The sequence below is a fragment of the Doryrhamphus excisus genome, chromosome 16 (assembly GCF_030265055.1).
Source record: "Doryrhamphus excisus isolate RoL2022-K1 chromosome 16, RoL_Dexc_1.0, whole genome shotgun sequence".
Taxonomy (NCBI): Eukaryota; Metazoa; Chordata; class Actinopteri; order Syngnathiformes; family Syngnathidae; genus Doryrhamphus; species Doryrhamphus excisus.
In genome coordinates this window covers 1,695,584-1,712,900 of record NC_080481.1, presented here as the reverse complement: position 1 = coordinate 1,712,900, position 17,317 = coordinate 1,695,584, and the positions used below count along the sequence as shown (strand labels likewise).

Sequence of the window (17,317 nt, the reverse complement as noted above, 5' to 3'; positions counted from 1 at the left end):
ACGCTGGTGAAGTGGGAGGACTGAGAAGTGACACCTCAGATTTGCACCTGGCCGGTTCTTGGCAAGAAGCAAAACCGTATTAATAGCGCTGTGACGACAAGCCTGTGACGATCAGCGGTTCTTTTCCAGGACGCTCCAACCCTTCCGGCTATCTGCAAAATCAAAAAGCATGCCCTCGGACTGAAGTTGTACAGTAGATAAAGAGGGCAAAGAACCTTTCAAGCTCCAGGAGATAGAGGCGGGACTGTGATAAGCGAGGTCTGGTGACCTGCACACATCAGCGATGGCACATTATCGCATACTTATGTAAAGTGGAACAGTAATTGGTCATTTAGGTGCTTTCCTTGGCCTTTTTCCAGTTCTGATGCGACAGCACATAGCAAAGCGACACTTCATCACCTTCTTACAACGGCGAGGACAAGACGAGTCATCTTTAAGTTATTTCAGTGACAGATCCTGCATGGAATCAAACATGGCGAGCGAGGGAGCAAACGTGTCAGAACGGCAAGCAGTACTCAGATAAGACGGTCAAAGACAAAAGAGACACCAAAGAGATCCTCCCTCGCCCCCCTGGCTCCTTGAATGCATCCTCTGACTCCACCCATGTCCAAACCTGGGTCCACCTGTTGTCGGGGTCAGGTTACGCAACAAACCTTTGATCCGAGTAAAGCTGGTTAGAGCTGTTCAACTGAAGTTCACGCACAAACATACTGTAGTGACAAGTCTAGCTGGCCATTTTCTACTCCGCTTATCCTCGCCGGGGTCGTGGGTGTGCTGGAGCCTATCCCAGCTGACTTTGGCAAGAGGCAGGGTCAACCCAGCCAATGACATTGCACATATAGACAAAACTATTCATGTATATATATGGACAATTAATAGTCGCCAATTAACCTACGTCCATCCATTTTTTATACCGCTTATCCTCGCAGGGGTCATGGATATGCTGGAGCCTATCCCAGCTGTCTTTGGGCGAGAGGCGGGGTACACCCTGTACCAAGAAGGATGCCGAAATTCTTGAAAATAAAGTCATAATTCAAATGTTCTTATTTATAATTCATTCATTTTCTACTGCTTATCCTCACGAGGGTTGCGGGGGTGCTGGAGCCTATCCCAGCTGTCTTTGGGCGAGAAGCGGGGTACACCCTGGACGCCAGCCAATCACAGGGCACATATAGACAAACAACCATTCACACTCACATTCATACCTATGGACAATTTGGAGTCGCTAATTAACCTAGCATGTTTTTGGAATGTGGGACAAAACCGGAGTACCCGGAAAAAACCCACGCATGCACGGGGAGAACATGAAAACTCCACACAGAGATGGCCGAGGGTGGAATTGAACCCTGGTCTCCTCGCTGTGAGGTCTAACCACTGAGGCTAACCACTCGCCTACCGTGCAGCCCTGAAAATAAAGTAATAATTCTAATGTAATTATTTATTATTCATTCATTTTCTACCGCTTATCCTCACAAGGGTCACGGGGGTGCTGGAGCCTATCCCAGCTGTACACCCTGGACTGGTGGCCAGCCAATCACAGGGCACATATAGACAAACAACCATTCACACTCACATTCATACCTATGGACAATTTGGAGTCGCTAATTAACCTAGCATGTTTTTGGAATGTGGGAGGAAACCGGAATACCCGGAAAAAACCCATGCATGCACGGGGAGAACATGAAAACTCCACACAGAGAGGGTGGAATTGAACCCTGGTCTCCTCGCTGTGAGGTCTAACCACTGAGGCTAACCACTCGACCGCCGTGCAGCCCTCAAAATAAAATAATAATTCAAATGTAATTATTTATTATTCATTCATTTTCTACCGCTTTTCCTCACAAGGGTCGCGGGGGTGCTGGAGCCTATCCCGGCTGTACACCCTGGACTGGTGGCCAGCCAATCACAGGGCACATATAGACAAACAACCATTCACACTCACGTTCATACCTATGGACAATTTGGAGTGGCTAATTAACCTAGCATGTTTTTGGAATGTGGGAGGAAACCGGAATACCCGGGAAAAATTCACACATGCACGGGGGAGAACATGCAAACTCCACACAGAGATGCCCAACAGAGATTCAAACCCAGATCTTTCGGGTATCCTGAACCGTGCAAATTGTTACAGCTTCCAAATCTATATTCCGTTTCCCTGTTCCCTTTCCCACATGTAACGTCCATATGTCCCGATCCTTTTCTCCGTACATCCCGATCCTTTTCCCCGTATGTCTATACCTCTATTGTTGCCACATCCTGCAGTTGTATTGCACAGGCAAAGCGTGTCGCATAAACAAGCACTTAGACACCCAGTCTAACTAACGTGATTATGTGTCACACACAATGGGATACACTCTGTAGCAACACCTTGTGCTGACCCATTACACCCCCCCCCTCACAATAGAACATATGTGTGTACCGAATTCCAGATCCGTTCAATCCGTTGAAAACATGGACGGATTAGACCCTTCTTAGAGGTATACGCTGCACTCTTCCGCAAAGACGCTAACCTTCTTTGGGGGTTGAGTTTTCTTCTCAAAGATGAAGTCTAGTCAATTAGTACAAATCCGTTGAGCGCAATTATACTTGTACCTTAGTTGGTTACTAAGGCGCGCATTCCTGCTGAGTCGGCAAGGACAAAAAAAGTGGGCAACGGCAGCATTCGTGCCACCGAACATGATTGTTTTTAGCAAATACGGACAAACAGCTTGAACGTCCACAAAAGGACAGGACCTTCAATGCTTCAATGGCGGACGATGGAAACAGGCAAGTTCGTGTGGACTCATCCTTTTTCCTTTTGAAAACCAGTCTGCTTTTTGTGTCTCCGTTTTACACCAGTTTTATCTATGACTTCATCACTGGCCCTCGGCTGCCCTGAATGCTAATCGTCTCCGCTGAAATGAACTTCACTCAGCTGATTAGTTGTCTTTGAACTTTAACCCCACTGTCTGCGTAGCGGCAGGTGAACGTGGTTGTTATGCCAACACACTGTAAAAATACAAAAATAAAAATATACATTCATTCATTTTCTACCGCTTATCTTCATGAGAGTCGCGGGGGTGCTGGAGCCTATCCCAGCTGTCTTTGGGCGAGAGGCGGGGTACACCCTGGACTGGTGGCCAGCCAATCACAGGGCACATATAGACAAACAACCATTCACACTCACATTCATACCTATGGACAATTTGGAGTGGCTAATTAACCTAGCATGTTTTTGGAATGTGGGAGGAAACCGGAGTACCCGGAGAAAACCCACACATGTCTCCTAGCTGTGCGGCCTGTGTGCTAACCACTCGACTCCCGTGCAGCCGTACCATCTGAAATTCAACTTGTCTGATTCCATCGACTATATTAAGTAATATGAGTATAAAGGTCACTCTGTGACTATTGTCTGTATTTAGAAGGTTCTGCTCTTCAAAATACCGAGTGGTTAGCGCTCAGACCTCACAGCTCGGAGACATGAGTTTAATTCCACCCTCGGCCATGTTTGTGTGGAGTTTGCATGTTCTCCCCGTGAATGCGTTGGTTTTCTCCGGGTACTCCGGTTTCCTCCCACATTCCAAAAACATGCTAGGTTAATTGGCGACTCCAAATTGTCCATCCGAAGACTGGGATAGGCTCCAGCACCCCCCGCAACCCTAGTGAAGATAAGTGGTAAAAAAATGAATGAATGAAAAAGGAATCCTACTTTATAGAGGAACTCCCCTTTATAGATTATGATATTAATAATAATAATATAACATTGAATGACTCAATCATCTGAATGCTGATGTAACTCGCTATTGAATACGTTACCATTACCAAACCATGCCAGATTTAATCCTCAACAGTTATTGTCTGATGCCCCAGTTCCAGATTTAGTTCCCACACAACATGCCGGGGCTGAAACGCTCACAAAAGACATGTTTATGAAATCTAAATCTGCTTTTTTTTTTTGCCCTTATAAGGGGCTCCAAAGTGGCAACAATATACCCCATTCATTAGATGTAACAACTTACATAACACCATTTGAGGCTCGACAAAGAAGGGGGCGGGGGGGCAGTTCACTACAAATGTATACTCATTATTTACCTGACAACATAAAGTTTACGTAGTCGGGTTTAAATTATACTGAACAGGTTTAAGTCTGAGCTTAACAGGAAACACAGAACCTAAATGGCGGAAGATGAAGACTCACGGTCGTGGGAGAGGAAGGTGGCGAGATGTCAGCGGTTACCAGGCTGACGATAACCTCCATGGTGGGAAGATACGCGTGCGCGCCCGGAAGTGGAATTCCGTTCGGTCAATCTCTCCTTGAGCGTGTCCTTGGTAGGGATGAGGGGAAGATCGCAGCTCCGGGTGAGCACTCATCACTCACACTCCGGATGAATCCACTTTGGGGTCCGATTGAATCCAAGTCCACTGGGCGAAAGCTCATCTCGACTACAAAGTATCGGAACTCGGGGATTTCCATAGATTAGATTAGAACTGCCTGGTGTGTAGGATTGGAACCAACAAACATAAGTCCACATTTCACCTTGCTATAAATTAAACCTACGGTAGACAACTTGCATCAACGGTAAGGACCGCGTCTGCTGCCTTGAAGCCTTGATGGTTAACATGAAGCATGAAGTCTTCTAGAGTTAAAACGAGGAAAAAATTCCCAAGAAAAAAAAGTTCCCGAGAGTTTTCTGACATTAAATTCTCACAAAAAGGGGCAGAAACTCAGAGAACAAATGTGAGGAAAGTGCAGCACCACACATTGGGGGGGTGGAATCCCACCGGGAGCTGTCACTGAAAGGGTGACGGAGTGAGGCAGCTCGAGGGGTTTGTGAGAAAAGCCTCACGCAAACGGGGGGCGGAGGGGCTTTTATTCTGTCGGATGTCCCAGTCCAGCTCGGCTCCGAAACAGAGACTCCGTTAGGTTCAAAGAAAGAATACAAAGTCCGTTTCAAGAATCTACGCCGATCGTCACAGCCAATAAGTTTCCCGAGTGATCTTGAGTGTCAATTAGAGTATATTGAATATGAAAGATGCTACACAATGAACGTGTTTGGTCGGAAAAAAGTAGACTACAGGATTATAATCACATGATGAGCCCTGCGATTGGCCGGCGGCCGGTCCAGGGTGTACCCCGCCTCTCGACTGAAGTCAAGCCGGGTTAGGCTCCAGCCTACCCGTGCGACCCTAATGAGGATAAGCGGCATAGCAAATGGATGGATGGATGGGATCACATGATGATTGCAAGGGAGGCATTCAAAAACTTTGTTGGCATCATCGTTTACCAAGTCAATTAGTATAAAATGAATCATACAAGAATTTTTTTTTTTTTTTTCACTTGATCCAAAAGTAACTATCAACACAAGTCATAACTATCACATGAAGCATATGGACATTTGCATTCCTATGACCACATGAGGCTTATTGGTCCTAATGCAAAAAGTCAATGATGACATCACAGGCTAAATTATACACAAGGCTACTGAATTCCTTTTTCACAGCCAAAAAGGAGGGAGGGGAGGCGCAGGGCATGAATACAAGCTTTAATGAGTGAGCAAGAGGAGTAAGCGGAACACGAGAGAAGGACGGAATTAGGGAAAAGGCCACTTATGTAAGAACTAAATGAGCTTGGGTTGTAGATTATGCATGTAGGTTTGACTCACAGGATTTCTTTTTTTTTTTTTTTTTAAATGAAACATAAAAAAAACACCAACTGCCGGCAGTGTAATTCTCCAGTAAATAGAACTTTTCATATGTGAGCTGGAAACCTCATATTACAAATATTCAGTATCAAATATTTCAGTATCGAACAAAGCAAAATTTGTTCTCAATCGGAAATCACTCCACACTCTTTATTGCTCTCTGGTTCTACCATATCTTACTTATTGTGTGGGAAATATGGGCTAATAACTATAAAAAGCAATCTTCACTCGCTAAATGTACTGCAAAAAAGGTCAGTAAGGATAATTCATAATGCCGCCTACAGAGAACATACTAACTCCTTATTTCTAAAATCACAAACTTGCTGATATAGTTCATCTTCAAACAGCTAAAATAATGCATAAGGCTAAAAATAAGCAATTAGCTAAAAATGTCATCCGATACTTCTCTACAAGAGAGGAGAAATATGATCTCAGGGAAGAAGTAGTACATTTGAAACACTTCTATGCTAGGACTACGTTATGCTAGCCATAGCATTTCAGTATGTGGAATCAAACTATGGAATGGATTGAGTAAGGAAATCAAACAATGCACAACGATGAGCCAATTCAAGAAACAATACAAGCAGTTGATGTTTGCTAAATACAAGGATGAAGAGTCTTGAACCAGTCATGATGTGCTATATATATCACTATATTGACACGCACTATGGTACACATTATGGCATTGGATGCTCATATCATGTCCTACTTCGGTACGAGGTACATTATTTAAAAAAAAAAACGAAAAAAAAACCAAACTGTATTATGGAAAGCAGGAAGTGAACAAATGTAACAGTTACTGATTGTAAAAGTACCAGATGGAGGGGTAGGATTTAATAAGCTTTGCTTCTTCCTACTCCTTTTGGACATGTGGAACTGGGAACTGATTATGGGATGCATTCAATTGTAATCTGATGCATGTTCATATGAAATAAAACCATTAGCATTAGCATTAGCATTAGCATTAGCATTCTTTTTTCACAGCAGAGGCTTCCATGTAGCAAACCTCTACTAAATGTAACAGTGTACTACACTGTATTGTACTTAGCAACCAGGCCTTATTCCTCAAATAGGGGGATCAGACAGTGGGCCTCCGACTATCAGGTTCCTTTCCGAGATGAATTCCAAACATTGTTCACTCAACAGCCAGCCTTACCGTAACTGTCTTTCTTGTGTGGTGTGCACCCCAGAAGTTCCTGTCAGTCGACGAATACACAATCTTTCAGCGTGACTCAGGGGGCCTCACTGGGCCGGCGCCAGCTGGTGCCAGTTCACGCCAATGCAATTTGCTGTGGCGCCTTGTGTCGCCAATGAGGAGCCTAGTGGCGTGAGGTGGCTTAAACTGCATCCCAACTAGCTCGTGCCGGACAGCTAGGGAACAATGTTGTCATCTGTCAACGGCCAATATTAAGCTGGATAATAAAAAAATGTAAAAAAAAAAAAAACTGAACAAAAAAGTAATTAAAAAAAAATAATTGGAAATGGATTTGATAGGGTCCTACTACTGAGAATATTTTTGGCATAAGTTTGACTCACACATCATCAATAATCTTAAAAAAAAAGAGAGGTGAAGTAAATGACGAATGAACGGTAACCTTATCTGACCTTGAAATGTCATTATGAGAAGTTTATGCAGTATGATTAATAAAGAAAACATAAAATAACGTCATACCATCAGACATGTTTCTTTCTGGGTCATTCTATAATGTGCTATAATGTGCTATAATGTGCTATAATGTGCTATAATGTGCTATAATGTGCTATAATGTGCTATAATGTGCTATAATGTGCTATAATGTGCTATGTGTTTATATACTGACAACTAGCATGCGTATACGGTATTATGAGGAATGAAAACAACAGGAACGTAAAAAGAAAACAACATTTCTCCATCAATGAAGTTTGGTGTTTGGTGTAGTTTGTTCATACTTTGTTATGTGTGTTTCCAAAATGTTGAAACAGAAAGGGCACTGGACCAAAACGCAAAGCTATACCCAGAGTGCCACGGGGCAGGATGCCACCCTGGACGCGCATCCAGCTTATTCATAAGGCGGAAGAGTCCAGAACAATCAATTCAAGCTCTTTGGCCCTGATACATTATTTCCTGTGGCCCCGTTTCCGTTTCGCGTGAATACCGGCTCTCTTCTTTCAAGCGCAGATGCTTTTTGGGACTGATACAATTGCTTGAATGAAGCCAATGAGAAGCAGCCCGTTTTTCATAACAGGAGGTGAGATATGGAAAAATGGCAGTTGTTCTAATAGAAAGTCGTTATCAGTACTTGGCAATGGAATTCTTACTATGAATTTCATGCATCAGTCACTCTCGTAATTGAACAAAATAATAGAGCGCTCTCAAACCTGCAAGCACTTTCATTTCACAACTGTAATGCCCATTTGGCATTTAACTAGCGACTAAATAGAACCGCACGATTCACTTTGGCCTTCGCTCGTAGCGTTCATTTGCCATCACAATGGCACGGATTCCTCCCGTTAATAATGTGTCAGTTACATGATCACCTTTCCTTGTTTGGAAACATGGAACACATCCTTTGTGATGAAACACATAAACTATTCCTGCTATGAGAAAGATTTGCTATTAAAATGAACACAACAAGAAAACATAGGAACAAATTCTAACAAACCCATATTACAACTCAGAAAAATAATACACCTAAGCTCCACCAGGGGGTGCTAGAGCTCAATGTATATTATGTGACATCTATTTGATGGACAATAGCCTCTCCGTGGCCTGCTACGCTCAATGGTGGTGCATCTAACTTTAAAAAAGGGTCCTCAGAGACATATGTAACATATTTAAGTCACACTAAGTTTGTATAAAAGAATGAATCAATGACTGACTGCCAAAATGGAGGATTATATACTATATCCAAGCTAAAAATATGTATCCAAACTGGATTTTGTGAAAGCAAAGTGAGAGCAAAACAATAAACCGGATGAGAAGTGTTTAGAAATTATTGAATGAATTATTGTCTCACTAGCCATGAACGTCTTTGAATCAGAACCATGCATTAAAACTTGTATATGATACAATAACCCCTCGTTTATTGCAGTAAATTGGTTCCAGACAGCCATAACAATCGGCAAAGTAGGATTTCTTATTTATAAATCCAATATTTTTGTAGTTAGACCACAGAAAACGTGTTTATGACCTTCTAAATTCATTCATTCATTCATTCATTCACTACCGCTTATCCTCACAAGGGGCACCAGGGTGCTGGAGCCTATCCCAGCTGTCTTCGGGTCGCCAGCCAATCACAGGGCACATATAGACAAACAACCATTCACACTCACATTCATACCTATGGACAATTTGGAGTCGCCTATTAACATTAACTAGCATGTTTTTGGAATGTGGGAGGAAACCGGAGTACCCGGAGAAAACCCACACAGGTCTCCTAGCTGTGCGGCCTGTGTGCTAACCACTCGACTACCGTGCAGCCGTCCCATCTGAAATTCAACTTGTCTGATTCCATCAACTATATTAAGTAATATGAGTATAAAAGGTCAGGGAGAACATGCAAACTCCACACAGAGATGGCCGAGAGTGGAATCGAACTCGGGTCTCCTAGCTGTGTGGCCTGTGTGTGGCCCTTCTAAATACATTTTAACATTATTAGAGCACTTTAGACATGAACTAACACCCCTACAGTCACCTTTACACCTGTATTACCCAATATAGTTGACATAATAGTCATTACTGATGTACTGGCGTTTCCCTATGACTGCTTTTTTTATGAGAGCACACATTAAGAGAAGATGAGATGACATCGAAAAAGAAGTGTGAAAACTTTGTGTGTGAGTGCATGATAGGCTAACATCAGGAAAGATGTCTTCCGTAGTTTCTGACTTCCACCCAGGAGAATGCAGGGACTCTCTCTGGTTATTAGTAGAGAGAAAATGTGATAATATTCCTAAGAGTTTGTCATCACATTGAGGTGCCCGTGGGTCCTTAAGTGGGTCAGTGGGGCAGTGCCGAGCTCAGTGATCTACAGCCTCATACAGTACATAATTCATCAGATTCAACCTAAGACACAACGTGGCAGTGACATGAACACGCATACCACCTTCGTGCTTTTTACGAGGAAACGATAGCATGAACACGATGAACTATTTACAATTTTGTAAAAGTGACACAGCTACGGGGACCGGGGTTCAATTCCCCGCTCGGGTATCTCTGTGTGGAGTTTGCATGTTCTACCCGTGCATGCGTGGGTTTTCTCCGGGTACTCCAGTTTCCTCCCACATTCCAAAAACATGCTAGGTTAATTGGTGACTGCGCACAAACCCGTGCAGCCGAAATGTGAGTCATTTAGACAAAAAAGGAGGCTTTTTTAAACAGGACCTATTATGCTATTTTTTTTACCCTTTGTATAGAGTTGTGGACTCCTATAGAGCAGCTAAACACAATAACCAGGACAGAACACGTTCTAGTTCTTCCAGAATCTGAATTTGTTCGAGATCCATCCATTTATAGGACAATGTGGCCATAACAAATCTCCCCATTCAAACTAGCTGTCGGCTGCACGGAGGATAAGTGGTTAGCGTGCAGACCTCACAGCTAGGAGACCCGAGTTCAATTCCACATTCGGCCATCTTTGTGTTCAGTTTGCATGTTGTCGCATGTTGTGCATGTGTGGGTTTTCTCCGGGTACTCCGGTTTCCTCCCACATTCCAAAAACATGCTAGGCTAATTAGCAACTCCAAATTGCCCATAGGTATGAATGTGAGTGTGAATGGTTGTTTGTCTATATGTGCCCTGTGATTGGCTGGCGACCAGTCCAGGGTGTACCCCGCCTCTAGCCCGAAGACATCAGGTATAGGCTCCAGGCATGCCCACGACCCTCGTGAGGATAAGCGGTACAGAAAATAGACGGACAGGACATTCGCAAGTGAACTTTTGTGTGTGCACACATTAAAATTTCCCTTCAATGTGGAACTTCCTCCTAACGGGGAAGATGCCTTTTCACTTCCTGGTTGCTGATTTCAATGGGATTTCCTATGCACCGCCCTCTTTTATTGTGGAGTTGCATCATCACCTCTCTGTGCCTCTCGTGCAAAAAACATACAAGATGTATAAATGTATAAATACTAACATTAAACTTTCATATCAAGGCGGGGGCCTCAAACTAGTGTCCTGCGGGCCACATTTGGCCCGCGGGCCATGTGTTTGAGACCCCGTCTCTAGTCTCTACTTCCAGATCGGATTCTGAATCAAACACGTACGGTTGTATGTGTTTGTTATCAACTTCTATAACGTTAGCTGGTAGCGGCGAGTTGGACCAATCACAGCGGAGTGGGTGTGTCTGGAGGCGGGCCGCGGGTGGAATCAATTAAAACAGACCATTTTTGCGGGAACCACGCAATCCAAAGAAATACAGCTTAATCGGTTCAGATTCTGGAATAACTATAAAATTTTGTGCGCAGGTTATTGTGTGTAGCTGCTCTATAGGAGTCCACAACTCTATACAAAGGGCCCAAAAATGAGCATTTTTAATGATGCTAACCAAGGTTCCACTGTAGCACCTCTCAATAAGGCTCTGCGATGGTATTGGTTTTGGATTGAAGACAGCAAGGACAGAATTCATGTAGAGGACAGCGACTAAGCGGGTCAAGGTCAAGCTCAACATCCTTAGTGACCCAATGTGTGACAATCCTAGAACGGCTGTGAAAACAACACAGACACATAAACGTCCACTCACACACTCGTGTTCTCACAGTCCAAAACGCACGCGAGCAGTAAGAGGAAGAACCAGCTGCAGGCCCAAAATAACAACACAAAGGATGCCCGCAAGTGACTCACTGCTGACATGTTCAGGCACATGACTTTGTGCTGAAGCAATCAATTTTAAAATCATCGTCCACAGTACATTTTATGTCTTTTAGTTATTACATTTCCTCTTAAAATCAGTCGTGATGCATTAATAAACAAAAACTTAAACTTCATGACATGATGTCGCGAAAGTATGCATTCATTTATTTTCTACCGCTTTTCCTCACGAGGGTCGCGGGGGGTGCTGGAGCCTATCCCAGCTGTCTTCGGGCGAGAGGCGGGGTACACCCTGGACTGGTCGCCAGCCAATCACAGGTCACATATAGACAAACAACCATTCACACTCACATTCATACCTATGGACAATTTGGAGTGGCTAATTAACCTAGCATGTTTTTGGAATGTGGGAGGAAACCGGAGTACCCGGAGAAAATCCACACATGCACGGGGAGAACATGCAAACTCCACACAGAGATGGCCGAGGGTGGAATTGAACCCTGGTCTCCTAGCTGTGAGGTCTGCACGCTAACCACTAGACCGCAGTGCTGCCCTATTTTTAATATTTTAATATTAAATTGAAGCACTGTTCCACTGATGCAGATATATTAATGTCTTTCAAGGGTAAACATCAAACTTTTATCTCATGGAAATACCTATTTTGACGCTAAAGCCGTCACATTTGCATAACTGACTTTTATATTAACCACGCTACAGCGATAATATTATTGTAGCAGCTAACGTGCATGTTTTTTTAGAATGTGGCAGGAAACCGGAGTACCCGGAGAAAACGTACTAACTCCTCACAGAGAATCAAACCCAGGTCTTTCCAATCTCCTGACTGTGTGGCCTGCATGCTAACCACTCGCTAACCACTTTTAATTGTGCATACCGGTATTTTGTTCACATTCTGGTAAAACTAGCATATTGGCTTTTTTTTTGGCTTGAAATGAGCTACGAAAGTGAGTAGTAAATGAGTAGTTCTTGGCTATTTTCATTTAGTAAAAGTGGCTCTCACAAGAAAAAAAAAACATTTGTGACCCCAAATACACAGTAACCAGTAGTAGATTTAAACATTCATACTGCATGTATGTGATTGGTATTATCGTATTATCGTATTATCAGTTTCTGCAGCATAAAACCCTGATTGGAACATCTATCGTATTTGCATCATCGTCACATTACTTTTCTATGTATTAATATTACTTTTAGTATATATATTAGTATCACTATGACAACATTTATATAATTGGTATTTAGTTTTTGCCACTTATTTGCAGTATTATACAGTTGTAACATTTTTCTCACAGTATTATTTAATACAGATAATAATAATACATTATTTAATACATATTCTATTGTAGGGCTGCACGGCGGACAAGTGGTTAGCACAGCTAGGAGACCAGGGTTCAATTCCACCCTCGGCCATCTCTGTGTGGAGTTTGCAAGTTCTCCCCGTGCATGCGTGGGTTTTCTCCGGGTACTCCGGTTTCCTCCCACATTCCAAAAACATGCTAGGTTAATTAGCCACTCCAAATTGTCCATAGGTATGAATGTGAGTGTGAATGGTTGTTTGTCTATATATGTGCCCTGTGATTGGCTGTACCCGGAAAATTCTTCCTACTCCTTTTGGAAAACATGTGGAACTGTGATTGACTACAAGTCTGCAGTTGAAAAACAAGACTAGATTGAAGCCGAGATAAAAGAGAAAGACCATTGTCTTAAATTCACAAATCAATACTGGTGTTTGCATTGCTAATCAATAACTGTCTCCCTACCACACCCACACGCTACACTACACTAATATTCCCTCTAAGCTACACATGTCCACATTTACTGCTCCGACATTCCAAAATCTAACGTGAACTGTAAATAAAATAAACACACAACTATTTACTCTGTAGCATTGCGAGTGACAGGCGACAACAGAGCTACCAGCTAGCCGTACATGCTAGCTTGTCGAGCGTCAACATAAGTGCTGAGAAAAGTCGTATGAGACTTGTAGACTTACAGTATATATGATGCATACTGTTTTTTGTTCGTATGGACTTATTTCAGGAACAAAATGCAATACGGCTGAAAAATGTATTTATTTTTTCCACTTGGAGTCTAATGTCTTGGTGCGTATGTAAGTAAATTAGCCGCACTGTACAGCCCTGTACATAAGTACCAACGGGATCTTTTCATTAGCGGGAAAGTCGTGGATTTGCTGTGCAGAGAGAATGTTGGATCAGTGCGCAACTAATTAGCGGGATCGCTGATGATGAGTTCGTAAGGTCTGACTTGAACATTGAAAAATGTTTCTCAGAAACGATGTGAACGACTCCACACAAATAGTCAACACAGAGAGACATACAGAAAAAAAAAACTATTAGCCTCAGGCTCAAGGTCACCTCCAGTGTGGCTAAGTTAAACGTCGACAGGCCTTCTCTCTGTCCGTCCTTCTGTGTGACCAAATCAATCGAAACGCACTCGTTGGATTTGACAAGGGTTTGACTGTGTGCGTCTGTGACGGTATTCACAATGACCCGAGGGCAGTCTGCTGTGCTTGAGAGTTAAAGCGCATATGTGATTAAGATTAAACTAAAAGTCGCGGCGTCTGACTTTAATTCGTATATGTACAAGTGGCTCGATGAGGAAATGGAAGCTTAGCAATGTTTATGTTAAAGTCACACGGACTCTATCCCGGTTTTTCAGTAATACAAAAACATGCGTGTTTAAGCAAATGTTCCTTTTTTTTTTCTTAAAAGGGGAACTGTACTTTTTTTTTTTAATTTTGCCCATCATTCACAATGCTTATGTGAAACATGAACACATATTTATTTCCCTTTTCTGTGCATTACAACACCAGAAAACAAGTTAATTTGAGCTAGCTTACAATGCCGTCATTGGGATACACTTATTTTGACGATGAAGTTTTTGTTAAAAAACCCTTTAACAACGTTGTACACTTGATGATAACATGTAATAGTTGCAGTATCTATCAGTATTATGATGATTTAAAAAACTACCGAAACATCTTTTCTTGGCGTGTTGATACGCCGATTTATGCGAGTTCTGTCAACAACAGCAGCTACAACACTTACGGTCTACGCGCTCATTGGGATGGCTGTGTCTTCCAGCACAAGACGCGTGTTCCAGTTCTCAGGTAAAAAATTCTGACGATCTTGTTTTACTACAATCTTTGTAGTAAAATTGAGCGCTAGGCTGAGACTAGTGATTAACAAACCATCCGTGTTAGTCCATTAAATTAAAAAAATCGTTTTTCATGTTAGCTGCTACAATAATAATATTGTTGTAGTATTGTTATGTAAATGGAACACTGTTGGGGTTTTTTCTAGGTTTTTTTTATGAGGGCTTTCGTGCCAAAATAGGTATTTCTCATGTCACCCTTTTGCTAGCTAGCTAGCTATATTAACTTGTTTTCCCACACTAGAATGCACAGAAAAGGGAAAGGATTGTGAATGAAATCCCCCCCAAAAAAGTTCTGTTCTCCTTAAACGAAGTATTTTCAATCGATAAATGAACTAAAATACCAATATGAAGTATTCACAAGACACATTCACAGATGTCATAGTATACAAAATATAGTATTCTACACTGGTCACGAGGTATTATCTGTCAATACAGTACATTATCTATCAATTACCTGACAACAGGCACAATCATTGCTAAAAAAATAAACAATATGGCTGACTTTTACAGCAATTACCCACACAAGGCTGAAACTCAACTCTGAAACCCTGACATCACTTCCTGTCCGCCTGTCTTTCAGGTCCCCCAGGGTAGAGGAGAACTGAATTGTTGGGTCACGACCTACTTCCATTTTCAGAGCCAACAATTCAGTTGGGTTATTATGATTCCACAGTGACTCAAATAGCTTTACACTAAAGACCACAGAAATAATGTTGTTGGATAGCAAATCTATACTGCTATGTACAGTATATAAGCTGTACACGTACAACGATTACTGTAGTATATTCATGTTTCATTTTGATTTCCTTTGAGAAGATATACTGTAATAAATAAGTTTGCTGTCTTCAATATTGAGTAGTGGGTCGCCGGGGGTGCTGGAGCCTATCCCGAGAGGCGGGGTACACGCTGGACTGGTGGCCAGCCAATCACAGGGCACATATAGACAAACAACCATTCACACTCACATTCATACCTATGGACAATTTGGAGTTAGCCAATTAACCTAGCATGTTTTTGGAATGTGGGAGGAAACCGGAGTACCCGTAGAGATGGCCGAGGGTGGAATTGAACTCGGGTCTCCTAGCTGTGAGGCCTGCATGTGAACCACTCCACCACCGTACAGCCATGCATTGACTAAATCAAAGTTTAAGCATGTGATCTGCTGATCTTGTTCATTTAGCTGATGTAGTCAAGCCATCCTGGTTGGTGCTAAGCAACTGAAAACAGGGAAAGGAGACCATTTGGGCATTTGGACATCAGGACCGTGATTTGCATGCCGCTCCATGAAACGCAATACTGTTCTCTGGATGTGGTCAGTCTGGTTGAGGATGGTGAGGGGTGCTGCTGTGTAAGACAGCATATTCCGTCTGACATGGATATCAAAGCAAAGTGACTGACAATAGAAGACAAAGGATGAGTAGAAAGACAGGTAGGGATGAGATCTTGCCTGAGGGAAGCAGATGCTTTTCCAACCCAACCCACTAAATTAAAAAAAGAGGTGGTGGCCATTAGAAGCCAGAGTGATTAAAGGAGATCCTTATCTCCACAAACAGTTTTCGCCACTCGAACGCACTAACACACAAAGATTTTGAAGTGTGAGAAGACTCACTAAGGCTTAGTTTCTGTTTTATCTCACAGCAGCTAACCCTCCTACATTTTGTACCTTTTGGCTACACACTTCTTATATTTTCACAGTACTCCAGTCTGAGTGTCCATGTATATATCCATGCATGCAATATTACAGTATTAACATTTATTTGAATTTTATGGAAAACTGCACTTTTGGGAATACTGCTCATCATTCACATCTGTGCGTTCGAAAGTTATAAAAACAGATAAAAAGAGACCAGAAAAAAAAAAAAAAAAAAACAACGCACTGGCGGTACAGTACTGGCGGAATCTTTTGGTCGTGGTCTGAGGCGTTACACTGAGCGTGGCGCTGATGTTTTGCGAGTAAATCTGTGGTCCGACGAGTACAGGGGTCAGCAACCCATGGCTCCAGAGCCGCATTTGGCTCTTCGGCCTCTTTGTTGTGGCTCCCTGTATTTTTTTTAACACCTCAATGGGAAAAAAATATGCATTTTTTTAATGAGTTTTTAAAAAATCTGACTTTCTGTGAGACCCTGAATGAATTGAAGTGAATGAGTTCTGACTCGTGATTGGATGAGCTCAAGGAATGGAGGGGTGTTTGGCTGCTACAGACCCCCCCCCCCGCCCCCAAAAGGAGCATTGGAGTTTTTAATTCTACTTCGTCTTCTCTGGCTTACGTTTATGCTTCCTGTCTGTTTTCCTTTAGTAAGCATGTGGGTAAAATGGCTCTTTTGATAATAAAGGTTGCCGACCCCTGGACTAGTACATACTCACTGTGGTGGCTAAGCCTCAATGCACCAGTAATGTGGTGTAACAATGTTATTATTACTACTACTGATAATAATAATATTGGTTAATATGGTTAATATGCACGTCACATTATAAATGGAGCATTGTTGGCGCTTTTTGGAGACTTTTTCAGATAGCTTTATAGGCAGAATAAGTTTTATCTGTTTTTATATCTTTCGAACACATAGGAAAAAGAAAATATATGTGTTCACATCTCACATGAGGATTGTGGATGACAAAAATACAGTTGTCCTTTGACATGACTGGGGAGGTC

At 42.4% G+C, this 17,317-nt stretch overlaps 1 protein-coding gene across 6 annotated transcripts in view; it reads right to left on the bottom strand.

The window, feature by feature from the left end:
- Window positions 1-17,317, bottom strand: part of tmcc1a (transmembrane and coiled-coil domain family 1a) — a 57,957-nt gene that overhangs the window by 9,439 nt on the left and 31,201 nt on the right. The window contains exon 1 of one of the 6 annotated variants that reach the window (XM_058052635.1): window positions 4,178-10,182. The exons of the other annotated variants lie outside the window; for them this stretch is intronic. Within the exon in view, the coding sequence (XP_057908618.1) occupies window positions 4,178-4,237 (60 nt within the window). The 5' untranslated portion in view covers window positions 4,238-10,182. Of the gene's footprint in view, window positions 1-4,177; window positions 10,183-17,317 lie in introns of those variants that run through there. 6 annotated transcript variants of the gene reach the window in all.